The sequence below is a fragment of the Protomyctophum parallelum genome (genome assembly GCF_964188405.1).
Source record: "Protomyctophum parallelum genome assembly, chromosome: 5".
Classification (NCBI taxonomy): domain Eukaryota; kingdom Metazoa; phylum Chordata; class Actinopteri; order Myctophiformes; family Myctophidae; genus Protomyctophum; species Protomyctophum parallelum.
The window spans coordinates 7,571,238-7,587,241 of NC_139702.1; the positions used below are offsets into that span (position 1 = coordinate 7,571,238).

The 16,004-nt window shown below is 41.3% G+C and overlaps 1 protein-coding gene across 1 annotated transcript; it reads left to right on the top strand.

Annotated features, from left to right (window-relative positions):
• Positions 1-1,288: 1,288 nt before the first annotated feature.
• cxcl12b (chemokine (C-X-C motif) ligand 12b (stromal cell-derived factor 1)) lies at positions 1,289-14,881 on the top strand. The gene is made up of 4 exons (XM_083765339.1): positions 1,289-1,431; positions 4,810-4,927; positions 9,163-9,246; positions 10,630-14,881. Exons 1-4 carry the CDS (start codon positions 1,365-1,367, stop codon positions 10,670-10,672), a joined length of 312 nt encoding a protein of 103 aa, XP_083621465.1. The 5' UTR covers positions 1,289-1,364; the 3' UTR covers positions 10,673-14,881.
• The last annotated feature ends 1,123 nt before the right edge of the window (positions 14,882-16,004 follow it).

The following is a 16,004-nucleotide window of genomic DNA, read 5'->3' on the forward strand; positions in this document are numbered from 1 at the left end:
TACGTAGCCACCTGTTACAGCACTGATGCCATTATTTTCACCTCTAAAAGTCCTTTACATGTTGCTTGCTCTGAGTGTATGTATACACTATGAAGATACAAGCAGTGATTGGACCAAGAGGGCAGTGGATTATCTCCTGCTTTTGTGGCCATTTATTTCGGTGTACAACCACACTGGAACATTCAGAGTTTTGGGAGGTTTTAGTCCAATCTGCCAAAAAGTCAATATCACACAATTCACCAAATGGGCCCTTGAGGATCTGTAAAGCTCGCCTCTGAGAGTATACAAATTAAACCAAATGAACACGTAAGGGTCCATTTGTACACTCTCAGAGTAAACTTAACACATACAGGGCAGGGCAGGATCAAATGCCTCTCTGCTCGGCACTCAGCATTGAAAACGATGAATGTCAGGTAAATCCTTGTGAAACATGAGCAGATGTTGTTCTTCAATTACTTTTACTTTTTTAAATCATCTGTCATCACTGACCATAAAAATGTGGAGTTGCAGTTTGTTGGAGAGGAATTGTAAAGTCGGTGAGAACAGTCCAGCGGAGCTCAGTGAAGACTTGAGGCAGACATAAATCATTGGAACAGAGCCAGAGGACCAGGAGTCAACACAGAGAGAGAGAGAGGGAGAGAGAGAGAGAGAGAGAGAGGTCATCTGCCCAGTAAAAAACAAAACAACATTCAGCTGTATACAACATTGGCACAGCAGCAGGGAGCCCTGGCTTTGAAAATAGTCTGATTGATTGACTGGCGGGACATGGGGAGGTGATGTGCATGAGTATGCGCGCATTAATGCACATCAGCTCATGCACAGCATGTCCCATGCGTGTCTGTCTGTCTGTCTGTCTGCCTGCCTGCCTGCCTGTCTGTCGTCCGTCTGTCTGTCTGTGTGTCTGTAATTGAGTGAATGCAGCAGATGGGGAGATGGCATCAGAAAGAGCCAAGGAGAGGCCGATGACAGACTGAACTGAATATAAGCGAGTGAAAGTAAAGACTAACCAAGAATAGAAAAGAGAAGGGGAGGGAGGGGGGGTATGAGAGAGAGAGAGAGAGAGAAAGGGAGAGAGAGAGTAGAATTCCCCTCAGACTCTCTCCTTGATTTTCAGCCAGTACATTTGACAATGGAGGAAGTCTGCTGCTCCGTTGTCTGCCCTGCTCTCATGCTGAGTCCCACTTCCCTCCCTCCCACCTCCTCCTGAGAAAGTGGGAGTCTCTCTCTCTCTAACTCTCTCTCCCTCTAGCTGGCTGGCTCTCATCTCTACAGATTTAAGCAGTGCTGAGGAGAGCAGGCAGCCACACTGTGTCCTGGATTGTAGCAGAGAAGCAGCCCTCCTTGCATACTGTGAGCCCACCGTCATGGATGTCAAACTGCTGGCTCTGATGGCACTGCTGGCCGTGGCCACGCACGTACCAACCTCCAATGGTAAGACTGGCTGACCATGATTTATCCCATCTGTTTTGGGGGGTGGGATTTCTTGATTTGATTTGATTTAGACATAATGTGCAAATGTTCAAACATAATTCGTTGAATAATTCTTGAAAGATCTGTTGAAGAGTATGTTGAAGATCTGCGCATCGTTTGTCTGCGCATTATGGTTTTCTCCAAGGTTCCAATGTTGCTTGGATGTCTGGGTAGTATGTCAGTATATAGGTTTTACCCAGAATAAATGCATTCACTAAATGCAATATTAGGAATGTAAAAACAAATCTTAACACACTATTCAGTTTAGTTGTCTAAGTTGTGTGTTTTTTTAACAACATGTTGCTAGTAGTGTTTGCATTCATTGTTCAGTTGGACTTTCAAGGTCTTTATAGTTATTTGTCTTTTCATTTTGTGGTGGAAATTAAGTCAAGCTTCCTTGCTAAATAGCTCTATTGTCACATTTATCTCAACACTTTGGTATCCTGCTCTGATGTCATTTCTGCTTTGGCCTTTTGAATATCATACAATACATGAATGGATACATTCAATATAGTGTATAGCCACCATTTAAAAATTCCGCCACTATGATAAAATGATTACTGGCATATTCTGGCTTTAGTGGCTTACACGATATTGCAATTTTATTAGATGTAATCATATAATATAATATACTTTTTGTTAATCGACCAAACTACATTTGATTTAAAAAAAATATTAAATGAAATCCTATTACAGCGGTGAAGTGCAGAGCTGAATTAACCATTGCATTAATCCCTTACATCCTATGGTGATAAGATAAGAGTGGAGTTGAAATACCCAGGCCTTTGCAGGCATATGCTAAGCTTGTTGTTTCTACCCCGGGGAGCATCTCATTGCATATTAAAGAGAAGGCCTAGCATAAAATGTGTGTATTTGTCTTTCCTCCTTGCTTTCTTTTAATTAGTTTCTAATTAGGGATCAACACTAACAGTGTTACTGCAGCCCTGATAGATGTGGATGCTCTCTTGCAGCCCTGGTGCAGTAAGCCGCATAATGATCCCCTAGTTAGCATGAGAAAAGAGTCGGATAGCTGGTGAATTTGACTTACACTGTTTAGGACTTTGGCTAAATTTGACATTGCATTGAATATAATACAAGGAAACATTTTAGCCACACAACAAAGTTTAGTTTTTGTTAGTTTTTTGTACTTTTGTAGTTCATGGAGTTAGTGCTTGTTTTTATCTGTGGAAAACCTGTTGAAAGAGAAAGTACCTGAACTACCTGAGAAAGCTGACACAATTACGAGTGTCATTGTCTGTTACTTTTTGGGATATTGCAAATAAATACATATTTATAGATGTTTCTTGGATTTTTAATATAGGTTCACAATGATGTCCAACCCCCACTGGCTCTAACAATTACGTCTTCTCGTTCAGAAGACCACGTATGAATAAAGGCACCATGGGTGATGTTTAGTCATTCTAAGAATGTATACTTGAGGTGATTTCTTTAAGGGGTTTTAATTCTGCGCTTAAGCTCCGAGGCATTCTTTGGTAAATGGAAGGAATATTGGAAAGCCCAGTGTTGCTGAACGCTGAGGGTCCTTCTCCATTAGAGTGGCAAAGAGGCTCAATGCATACAGAGTGGAAAGCTAAAATTACTTCTGTGAGACTGAATGGTGAGGTGTGTGTGTGTGTGTGTGTGTGTGTGTGTGTGTGTGTGTGTGTGGGGCACGCTAATCTCTTTTTAATGACTGTGTTGTTAGGAATATCGGCAGGTACACTTATATATATACCTCCCTCAGGCATTGAAAATGCATTGAACACATTAGATTAGGTGTGATTATATTAATGATTTTCATTGTACACGGAAATGCATGCAATGCAAGTTATTTTAGTTAATGCAATCAACATGTCAATCAACAGTCAATATGTTAAACAACCCTGAAATAGCTGCATCTACATTATCAACAGGCTGATTTTATTGACTTGGTCCTGATTGGTCATATCTAGTCTATCCACTTACAAACATTCTGGCAAATTTGAACACTTCTGTTGGAGTAGGCATAATGTTTAGTTAGTGAACAGTGTACAAAGCTGTCTGTCTGTCTGTCTGTCTGTCTGTCTGTCTGTCTGTCTGTCTGTCTGTCTGTCTGTCTGTCTGTCTGTCTGTCTGTCTGTCTGTTTGTGTGTGTGTGTGTGTGTGTGTGTGTGTGTGTGTGTGTGTGTGTGTGTGTGTGTGTGTGTGTGTGTGAGTTCATGCATCTCTCTAGGACTCTCTCATGCATGTGAAGTTCTCTTAATGTTCTGTTCTTCGTTCCCTCAGTGATCATGTACAGTGTCATATACAGCAGAAACTCTGTCGTACATTTAATTACAGCCTGAAAATGATGTCTTGTTAGTGTGGACAATGTTTCCCCCCCTGAGTAATTAGAAAGAAAGGAAGAATTATTACTTTCTATATGCGTTGTGGGTCAATAAACGAAACACCACTGAGCAACAGTCGTCTATTAGACGTCTGTCTAAAAATGCTTAAAAATGGGCTAAAAATGAAAGATCTTTAGCCGTCTAAGCTTAGCCTAAACGTTGAATCGCTGTTTTTTTAGTGACTTGTCTATAGATTAGACGTTGAAACAAGGTTGTTTCAACATCTAATCTAAGCCTAGACCGCTAAAGATCTTTCATTTTTAGCCCATTTTTAGATGGCCATTTAGACGCATATTTAAACACGTCTATTAGACAAAAGAATGCTCAGTGGGTAGTCTTACCATATAGTTCTTAGTCTTGATCACTAGGCTACTTGATCACCAAACCCTGACTTATATATACAGACTTTCCTTAGGACTTTCAGTCTTAGCCGTTATTTATATACTATACTATATTTATTATACTACTAGAAAATAACACCTGGTAGGCCTATCGGGAAATCTTGTATGCCCATGACCACAGTAATTTAATTTGACAAACTTTAGCACTTTTAACAGATACAAAAAGGAGGCCCATGGAATGCTGAAGGGGGAAAAAACCCCACAACAAAATGCCCCCAATTTATTTGACTGCCCTTTAAAGTTCATTGCCCGCTCTTTTACAAAAAAACATATAAAAGTCATATAAAACTTTTTGAGCCAAATTGTAATAGTCCGTTCATAGACTTGGAGCAGTCATTTGCCAATCGTTATGGTTCCCCTGTGCCTTTTTCGTTGTCTTATTCATATTTTATATGGAACAAGCTAAGAAATCTCCTCGTCGTGGTGAAAAGTCAGGAGGGAATGCTGAACTGAGTCACCGCCTAAACGTTCCCATTTGCCTAGTTAGTTTAGAAAAGAAAGAGCAGTATTCCTTCTAAATTGACATGCTCTCTGACTAAAAGTGATGTACTGTGTGTTCTGTGTGTTTGTAGCCAAGCCCATCAGCCTGGTGGAGAGGTGCTGGTGCCGGTCCACACTCAACACGGTCCCGCAGAGGTCCATCAAAGAGCTCAAGTTCCTCCACACGCCCAACTGTCCCTTCCAAGTCATGTAAGTATACAGTAATAATGAGACTACATGTGTTACAATAACTGCACATTTAGCATCCATTATTATGGGGATGAACATTTGGTTTGTGAGCTTGTACAACAGCTATTCTCTGGGAAAATGGTAAATGTTGCATTTATATAGCGCTTTTATCCAAAGCGCTTTATAGTATTGTGCATTACATTCACTAATTCACGCACATTCATACACCGATGGCGGAGGAAACCATGCACATCGGGAACAATTAGGGGTTCAGAGTCTTGCTCAGGGACATTTCGACACACACTCTGGGGGAGCCCGGGCCAAGGAGTCTAATATAGTTATAGACTCCTGGTGGACTCCGGTCAAGTGAAGTACAGTATGTAGGGTTTGAAGTGGTTAAGAAACCATTGGTGTTTTGAGCAGAGGAGAAACACAGCCTGTGTGCATTTACTCTTTTCTTTACATTGCTCTGGTTCCTCTTGTGTGACTGTGAGTGGATGTGTTCAAACTTAATACTGTGGCAGCCGCAGAACTGTGAACAAGTAGAATGTAGTCTTCAGAATTGACCATAGGCATCTATCAGTACTTCTAGATTCAAGTTGGAGCACCGATTCTCGGTCGGTGTGGAACAACACGATCCATGCAGAGTGAGGAAGGCACTCGGGGGACCATTTTTGTTTTGCTAAGGAAACAATCATTAGGGGTCAAAATGATTACCTTTGTATTTCTGCTGACCCTCCGTGTCCCTCATCCACTCTCTTTTTTTATTTCCCTTCCAAGCCGCCCAGAAAGATTTAGTATAATGCCAATGGTCTGGAACACATTACCAGAATGACTCCTTATTTGTAAACCTATAGAAACCACACTGGCAAAAAGCCCCACAGCTAAGAAAAGAGCGTTAGGGGGGGTGACTCTTCGAAGGGGTAACGTAGTGGCAAAAGGTCAGAGAGGATGCATAGTACCCCCCTCCCTTACCCCCTTTCCCTGGAAGCAGAATCGGAGGAGTCAAGAAGTCATTTTGAGTGAAGAAAGAGCCCCACGAGGCTGCAGGGGAGAAAGGCAGGGTGCTGCTCTGATATCTCTGTTGGCGCAGATGAAAGACAGACAGCGACACTAACCCCCCCCCACATCCCCCTGTCTCCCCATGGCACCCCCCACCCACTGTGCCCCGGCATGCTGTTGGTATTAACTTGCTGTGAAGTAATTACTACCTGCTGGTTGCGGAACTCCAGGCCCTCACATTCCAGCCAAGACAATTAGGGTGGACTATTGGTCAGTCAGTCAGTCAGTCAGTCAGTCAGCCAGCCAGACAGTCAGTCAGTCAGTCAGTCAGTCAGTCAGTCAGCCAGCCAGCCAAAGCCAGCCAGTCAGTCAGTCAGCCAGCCAAAGCCAGCCAGTCAGCCAGCCAAAGCCAGCCAAACACACAGACAGATAAACAGGATGGATGGAGACACATCAAAACACTTGAAACCTCCCAAAAGGATTAGCGAGCCACCCCCCAAATAAAATAAAAGGAAAGGGAGACATCCCTTTAGGACAAACAAACAGAGGTCCCGTTGCGTTGCGCAGCTGTTTGGTTTACTGAATCAGATGTGTGTGTGTGTGTGTGTGTGTGTGTGTGTGTGTGTGTGTGTGTGTGTGTGTGTGTGTGTGTGTGTGTGTGTGTGTGTGTGTGTGTGTGTGTGTGTGTGTGTGTGTGTGTGTGTGTGTGTGTGTGTGTGTGTGTGTGTGTGTGTGTGTGTGTGTGTGTGTGTGTGTGTGTGTGTGTGTGTGTGTGTGTGTGTGTGTGTGTGTGTGTGTGTGTGTGTGTGTGTGTGTGTGTGTGTGTGTGTGTGTGTGTGTGTGTGTGTGTGTGTGTGTGTGTGTGTGTGTGTGTGTGTGTGTGTGTGTGTGTGTGTGTGTGTGTGTGTGTGTGTGTGTGTGTGTGTGTGTGTGTGTGTGTGTGTGTGTGTGTGTGTGTGTGTGTGTGCGCGCGCGCGCCCCGGAGGGATTTCTACAAGTGATGCTCCTAAAATCCTTGAGGCAAGCCTGGCCATTTGTTCAGTTGACCTGCTGTGTGGGTGTGTGTGTGTGTGTGTGTGTCAGTCATGCCGGGCATGTTAAAGAGAGAGGAGGAGGGGGCATAATTAAAGGGCGTGGCACAATTTAAGTCAATAAAGCTGTGATGCTGTGATGAAGGAGAGATTTGTCACAGGGAGGAATGTTTAATTTGCAGGGTCGTGTGTGAAACGCTACCCCTCAGAGTTGTTAACTCTCAAACACGACCTCTTGCCACAGAGGTGTGAGATCCATGTGTCTGGAGAGGGGGGGGGGGGGTCTCCTCTCATGTCCCACCTATTTACTCCAAGGCACTCATCACACATCGGAAAACCCGCCACCCAGCGGTGTGCGATAACAGAACAAATCCTTCTTGTAAACATTTGGCTCGGTTCTCCATCAGCAGGCCGAGCCTTCATTCACAGAAACATACACTTTCTGGGTGCCCAGAGCTGTTAATCACAAAGTACAAATTATTGGGACATCCTATCTGGCCCCTGTAGCCTATACGTCTAGCCCTTACAGTAGGTAGTTCAGTGTTTGTAATCTACAACAATTGTAAAGTTATTGTTATTGTTAATGTTATTAACCCCTATTTTATACTTTAAATGTTTGTAAAATAAAATAAAAAAATGCCAATCTACAAGCTCACAACACGTGACATTGTAACGCTTTGTGAGATGGTAGATCTGCTATTTTCCTCTTTGATCTGCTAGTGGACAAAATAATACATTTCTGCTAGAATGACACGCACCAAATAGGGAAACCAAATTGAAAAGTGGTTATGTTTTATTTATTTATTCCCCCCCCCCCCCAGTAATGCATGAGGTAGATATCTTGTTTTTTCATGGTTGTTGTAGTGATGTTGTGTGCCTCCCTTCCAGCTGTCCCAGAGTGGAAACGGAGAGCTGTGATTCTTCACTCCTGTAGTTAGGGTGACAGCCTGTTATGTGGGGTAAATCCCGTGGTTTAAAGTGGGATGTGTTGTGAGATGTTCTGAGGTTTTTAGGGATTAAGTTGAGCTGTTTCTAAGGCGGGCCGTCATGAAGCTTCAGTTATTATTCTGATATATTGCTACACCCCTGTATCATTTTTTAACTATGATATGTGGACATAATTCTGGACTTTGCAGAAAGAAAAAATAAGATTTATGCTGGACACTATAGTGTACTAGTATAGGCAATTCTTTTAATACGAGTATAGAAAACTACTAGTTTTCTATATAATAATTTGGGTTTCTTTATTTATTAGAGACAGAGGTCAGTTGATCTAAAATTGCCAGAAATGTGATTTTTCACTGCTGTACTTAGGGTGATAGAGACATTATATGTATGGTAATCCTTTGGTTTATACTTGGATGTGTTAGGGAATTTTCACAGATTAAAATGATCCGTTTCTGACATGGATTGTTATCTGAGGTTATCAGTATTTATACAGGTAATATCAGACGGTTCTGCCTGACACAGCAGACTACATTTATACTTCACACATTACAATATTTTCAAAGATGTTAAATAAGAGTAAAGTGTTTCTATATTTGAAAAAATAGTTAAGGTACTAATTTATGAGCTGTCTGCTGAGGCAAATATTAAGTATGGAAATAACCTGATTTAAGCTGGAATGTGTTGCTGGACATTTTGAGTTCTTAGCTAAATAAGATTATCTGTGTCTGGGCTGAATCGTCAGAAAACCTTGTTGAGATGAACCACCAATGGAAAACACATCAGCAGCACAACACTGTAGTCGCCGTGTTCTGGTGTACAATAAAGTCTGCCCCAGCTATAGCTACAGTATATGAATTAAGGGGCCATCAATGAACCTTGGGAACAATCGGCAATAATTAAATCTGCCACTCACATTTCACATTGTCTTGGAGGTCTGGTTACGGTTTGCATGTTGAAACGTGACCATAGATGAAAAAGAAGTGGATAGAAGCACACTATTACAGGATGTTGAGCTGACAAAGAAGTATGCCAGATGTATAGGGCAGTACACTGCTGTATTGTATCTGATTAGAAAGCATGGAGGCTTGAAATAACATGGTAGGGATGGCTGAAAAATCATACGTTCAAACGCACGCACCCGCACACACGCACGCACACACACACGCACACGCACACGCACACACACACACACACACACACAAAATATCAAAAGTATTTAGGTTTTTTTCTCTCTATTTCACTCACTCCTCTCCATCTCCATCCCTCCTTCCTCAGTGCCAAGCTGAAGAGCAACAGAGAAGTGTGCATCAACCCAGAAACCAAGTGGCTTCAGCAGTACTTAAAGAATGCCATTAACAAGTAAGAAAATAATTACCTCTCTCTCTCTCTCGCACGCACGCACACACGCATGCACGCACGCACACACAGATAGAGAAACACGCATGGTTCTTGCAAAGCAGAGATAAACAGACGCATACCATTAGCACAGCCCTGTTCAACTCCATGGTGGCAATTACTCTCGGGAATCACCAAGTTGGTTGATAAAAGCGACTGACTTATTAACAGTGAAATTACTTGCATCACCTGAAAACAGTGATAAATCTGGCACTGATATTTCTGCATTGTCATTTCTTGTGTGCAAATGTCTGAAATTGTGATTAAATATTGCACACTAGAACACTAAAAGGGTATCAGTAAAGGCAACATTGGCCCATTTTGACCATCTCAGATTGTGAGATATTTTAGGCACATAAAAGATATGTAAGCATTATTCAATGTATACCGTATGTATATATCATTTCTAACGACACAGTTACTGTTAAACTGTCAGTGTTAGGGAGCAGGTTCATTGGTTTTGACACCCAATGGGTAAACAATGGACGCTACACTAACTACTACAGCATCTCAGAATATTTATTCTTGAATGAGTTATACAGTTCAAATGCGTGTGCAATAAACCTAACAATGTGTCTGCAGATGAGAATCAACTGGCTAGGATGTGCTCTTGAAACAGACACGTAGCCTACAGTTCAAAGGCTGAAATGTGACGTTTTCAATGACAACACATATAGTTACACAGTAAAATCCTCATTGAAGTTTTAACGTAATTTTAACCAATCTGTTTGGCAGATTATGTTAACATTGTATATTACTTATTCTGCAGTGGTTCTACTCTTCCATTGAGGAGTTTAGACACCTACTGTACTGGTTGTGGTTGACAGCTGGTTGCCTGAAGCTCATAAGCTCAACCATATCTGGATCAAGTAGGGATTCTGCCTTGACAGAGCGCGAATTTTTTGGTCTCCGACGGCCACAGCTCATGAAATGTATAACCACTTAAACCGTATACACATTGTTGACCGGGGGGCCTCCAGGGATCTATACTAGGCCCCTTGCTTTTTTCCGTAATTCACAAGATCACAATGGGTCAAAACCTTGCAGATCTGCTATTTTTGTGGAGCACCAGCCCCTCCTATGCCCAGCTTTGTGTGTTTGTGTATACTGTATACCAAATTATGCCTAGCTTTCAGTGTTTGTGTGTACCAAATTTGAGATGATTTGATTGGCTGGGCACAGAAAGTGATGTATGATGATGTATGATGTATGACAACAAGAGCGCCCCTCACTTCACACGAGTGTGATTTTTTGCGAAGTGTTTAGTACCTGCCCAGAAAAGGGACACTACGTGATTATGGTGGATGTCGCCCTATTATTGACGTATCCTCTCAAATTGATCTGCAGGGTGAAGAAATCCAGAAGACGTAACAACAACAAAAATATCTAAGAAGCGTGGTGGGACGCGTTGCAGACCGAAAGGCAACTGGCAACCAAACGTGTATACCTCCTCTCTCTACTGCTACGGATGTATTATCATGTATACCTCCTCTCTCTACTGCTACGGATGTATTGTATGTCACACACGCGTACCTGTCCGCCTCTACGGGCCGCCTGCAGAACCAGCACTTGTTCACCACCTACCCATGCCATCCTGCAGCCGCGCGCCTGCAGGACGCGATGGCTTCATCCCACGCCGTCACCTCTCATAGCTTCACCATCAACACCAAGTGCAATTATTATACCTTGTTGTATTAGAATGGCAGGATGCATGTCAGTCGTGTCTGTCAAACTATGTAACGTGTGACTGATTGTTTTGTTTATTTGTGCATAAGCGTTTGTGTGCGTGTATGTATGTGTTGAGCGTATGTGTGTGTAGCCTACATGTACTAACTCTGAATGTGTCTGTATATAGTATTTTCTGACTTCATGCGGCTGTAAGGGACAATATGAACTCTGAACTCTTGCATGCAAGGCTTTGTGGGTAACCCTCGGAGTAGGATTTGGAGGGCGACATGTGACTGGCCAATGATCGGTTAGCTTACTCCAAAAGAGGTGACCAATCAGAGAAGGACATGCTGTTCGTAGTCTAAGGAGCTTGCTGCAACATCCGTGATAAACATTATTTCACAAAAGACTAGCACTGATTTAAGAGGTGCTATACAGTATATAATGAGTCAGAGCCATTGACATAAATGTATTTCATGTCTTTGGATGGAATGAGATCATTTGGTGCAATGTCTTACATTGATCATAACCTTTGAATGATCACAAATCATCAAAAGAGACATACAAAACACTGTTATCTTTATGTGTATGAATTTAACGTTAATATTAGCTGAGTAACTGTTTTAGATCAGCTAACAAACATTGGCACTGCTGTCATACTGAAAAAGATTGCAATGAAAAGGGTTTTTAAAAACATATCAATGCTGCTTCTTTATTGATTAATCATTCGTGATTCCACTCAAGTCTTAGAATCAGTCAAATCAGAAACCAAATATTTATTTAACAAAAAATATGAACCTCAGAATAAATAAATGTAATGTTTATAACCATGTTTCTTAATATAGTTCAATGCATTACACAGCTTAGCAAAGCAAAGGGACCTGGTTGAAATATTGTAAGAGCGCAGGGATTTTTAATACCAACACCTGTCCTTGGTTGGAATATAAAGCTATGTTTATTGCCACACAAAATACCTAAAATGTTAACATCACATGTGAATGTTCATAGGAGGAACATTCATGTTTTATCTACTTTTTTTTATCTACAGTATATATTTGAGCCACTTTATTATTGGTTGCGTCTTTTAAATGTAATGATTTTTTTATTTTTGTATTTTGTATAATCTAGGTTAAATAAAAACACATTCAAGCAGTACTAAATTAAGGCATTTCCAGATAGGACTGTGCTATAAAACAGTATTACTAATTTGTTTGCCCTTGCAGTAGGCCTACAATTGTAATCACAGACATCTGTAAATTCCTCATTTTGTGTGCATTTGTTTAAACGGCTAAATGGATGGAAGTGATTTTTCTTCTCTTTTAAATCATCCACACGAGAAAAGAATCCCATCAAACTACTGGAAATAAATATGGGTCTCATTACAACAAATTAGATATCTTTGATTCTGTACCAGGGGCTACAGTATAGTGTATCGTTATCATCCACTCTCATCTGGGACACATCCTCAGTTTTAGGTTGGATAAATCTAATAAATCTGTAAAAAGGTCCCACATGCTTGAATACTATACATCTAAAATCTAACTGTGCTGTTATCATTGTTACTTGAGCCAGGCCAATTATCAAACGTCAACCGGACCGTCATTTCTCTTGGAACAGCAGTAAAAAAAATATGAAATGAAATATGATGTGTCGATGGGGCCACGGAGTTGAAACGGAGAACAATACCTTTCAATTGGGGAACGGTGGGACTTAACATATGCTTTCAATCTAGCCGTTCCCAACACCCCACGTCTATTTTGCTTTACTGTTGACATGCTCCACAAATTGAGTCATCTTGGTTTTTTGAAATATACATTTTCGATGTCAGTATGATGACCATTTGTGGCCTATTCAGTTATTACTACCATTATATTGAATGGCGCTATCGGATAGAAACCTTGTGTGTCAAAAAAAAGAAAAGAAAGGGAAAAAAGAGAGAAATGGAAAGAAATTCCAATGGATTTCAATACAGTTATAATTTAGTCACAAGCTCTTGTTAATAGTTTTCATTGGTTAAATATTGATAATATATATCACGGCCAGACTTAACCACTTTCAAGTTAACCTCCCTATGTTGGGCATGTCATTATGGAAGACAATTCTAAATCTTTCAAAAGTAGTGAAGATGGGAGATCTACAAGCTTGATTGCTATAGTTATATAGATGGCATAGACAGCAATGACATGCTATTTCATGGAAACGTGTAGGCCTACCCCAATATCTAAAATATTAGCATGATGTCGGGCGCGTTCGGAAACAGCGCACTGAGCGCACTGCAAACTAATAGGCGAGTGCGCTCCCGGTGTGCATTTCCGAACGCACCCGTCATCTTCCCATCAATGTTCTAACAATGGCTGTGTTATTGTTATTCAGCTATACAGGGCATTACGTAGTTATTTTATGATCAAATTAAACTTATATTTGGACCAAATTCATGTAACACGAGCATCCACAATAATGCATAATATTTGCTATAGTGTGTAAATTACTCGTCATGGTGCATATGTTCTACTTTTGACCCCAAGACAATGTGAAATACTGGGTTGTTCTTTTGAGGCAGCTTCTGGTGCGTATGAAGATATGTTACATTATTACCCTCTGTATTTTCACTGTTTGTAAACAGAAAAGCAATATCATAGCTACGATACTCACTTCCTTTTTAAATAAACTTTTATAAAGATATATTTAGTAATCATTTGGTTTTTCTCAATTATTTTTTGTAATAATCGTATGAATATCAATTGTTATGTTTGTCTTTAACTACCCATGGCAACTCTATTTTGGGCATGTCAAGTATTAGCTGATCTACAAGCTCTCAACGTGCTGCATGGTGATGCTTTGCGAGCTTTTTGCTATTTGTACGCTGGAAAGTTTGGTGACGTAAGGTTATTTGGAGCTTAAAGTGGTTATACAAAAGATATTGAGTGTCCACTCTGGTAAGAAAAAAAAGCTTTCCTTGTCAAGCGTATCACAAGGAAATACATCATTTGACTGTAACAAATACCTGACACAGACACTACACCACACCTCAAACAGGTGGAACAATAACCACATAATTCTGCACAGCATAGAATACACACTGGAGTTAGACCCTTTTGTTACCGTACCCTTGGTTACCTTTTCTGTAAATACAGATTACCTTTTCTGTAAATACAGAAAAGGTAACCCAAGGGTCCCGAAAGGGGCTAACCTAACACTGGAGTGTAAACGTTGTCGCTCCGAGGCTGCCAAAATGAAAGTAGACTGAGCCAAAACCCCACGCAAATCATCTTACAGCGTTTGTGGTTTGATGAATAAATGGACAGCGATATTACTTGGCATTTTCCCGTAACTAAAACCTGTTAAGTGAATCCTTTTTTACACGCCTTGAGGTCAGGAGGAATCTCTGTGGTTTCAGCACCCGAGGTTTTCCCAGTATTCATTTGTGCTGGTTCATTACTAGGCCACAGCACCGGGGAGCTTGTGCAGTTTTCTAAAACTGTCAGCTCTAATAAAATGGAACTGTCAAGCAACTTAATTTCACACTGCGGCTTCCTCCACTGGCCTTTACGTATTTGTAGCATTTGTACGAGAAACATGAGACCGGTTTTGGAAGTGGACCAAGCGCTTTAGAGGGTCAAAGCTGCATGTTTTGAGATCTTGGGCACATTTAGAAATGATTATGGGATTTCTATGCTTACTCAGCTGACCGAGGTGACTGACAAACGCACATAATGTACATTAATATGTAATTTAGTGTAACACTTTGGTCTAATGCAGTCCAGTCCCAATATTGGGTAAGTTTTACTGCAGGAGAACATTCAGAGAACATTCAGATCAACCATGCAGGTGTCAAGCAAAGGTGTGGGACTAAAGAAATCACTATCGGTGGCAAATTTAAATAGTACATTCGCACACATACTATACTGTAAACACAACAGGAGATCACATGGGGATGGTTGGCTGATGAATATATAAATATTACATTAACATTTAAATGCAATTTATTTGTGTATTTGTGCAGTATTATGGTAAAATATAATGTACAGTAATATGCATAGTTGCATACCATATATGCTGAGACTAATAAAACACACAATTGTCTTCTCTGCTCCTCTTTTTGTATCTAGCACACCTCTATTATTGCCTACATGAATACTTTATGATATAATTTATTGTCTGAGAACAGTGGCGTTGACCCCTAACTGACTTAACAGTATGCCGCTTGTAATGTTGACAGTGGATATGTAGACTCATAATAAGTCATTCGGAACAGCATCAGCATCAGCTGAACGCCTCAAATGTAAAATGTGAGACAGATTCCCTATAAATCCCAGAAGTCTCAAATCAAGATGTAGCCACAGGGAAAGGAAACACACGAAAAACAAGCAGCTTCTGTCTGCAGTCTGCACACAGCATGCAGCTTTCAACTCAAATCACCTGAGACGGAAAGCATAACCAGGCTGGACAATAAATTGCCCAGCTGATTTGGTCTCCGGGATTGTGGGTAATCTGGTGTGATTTGGGGCTCTTTACAGTTACATCTTTGAACAACTTAATACCCAGCTGGCTGGATAGAAGGTAATGGGAAACATGCTGGCTGAGAAACCACACACGGGGCCATCGCGAGCCTAAATGGGTGTGTGTGCGCAATCTGCACACGGCGTGCACTCATGCTTTGTTGTGTGGGTGGTGCTGAACGTGGGTGAAGGAGTTCTGGGGTTGGCGGAGGAGATGCTGGGACCATGAATGATAAACGTACGCCTGTGCTGTGTGTATGGCTGCTGTTCTCACGTGTGTGTGTGTATCGTTGATGATGGTGAATGAAGGATGTCAGCAAAGCTAGGGTTGGGGATCAGACTGCTATGTCTCTGTTTCCTGGAGCGGAGCTGCATGTAGCCTTTATGAAAACACATCATCTGGGGAAGAGAGCGTAACATGTGCTGTTTCCTGTTCTGGATGCATGGGACTGATGCTGAAGGGGAAGGTCAACACACACGCACAGGTCACACGCACGCACGCACGCAGGCACACACACAGCCCCACTCAAAATTCATAATTATGTTGTCACCCAT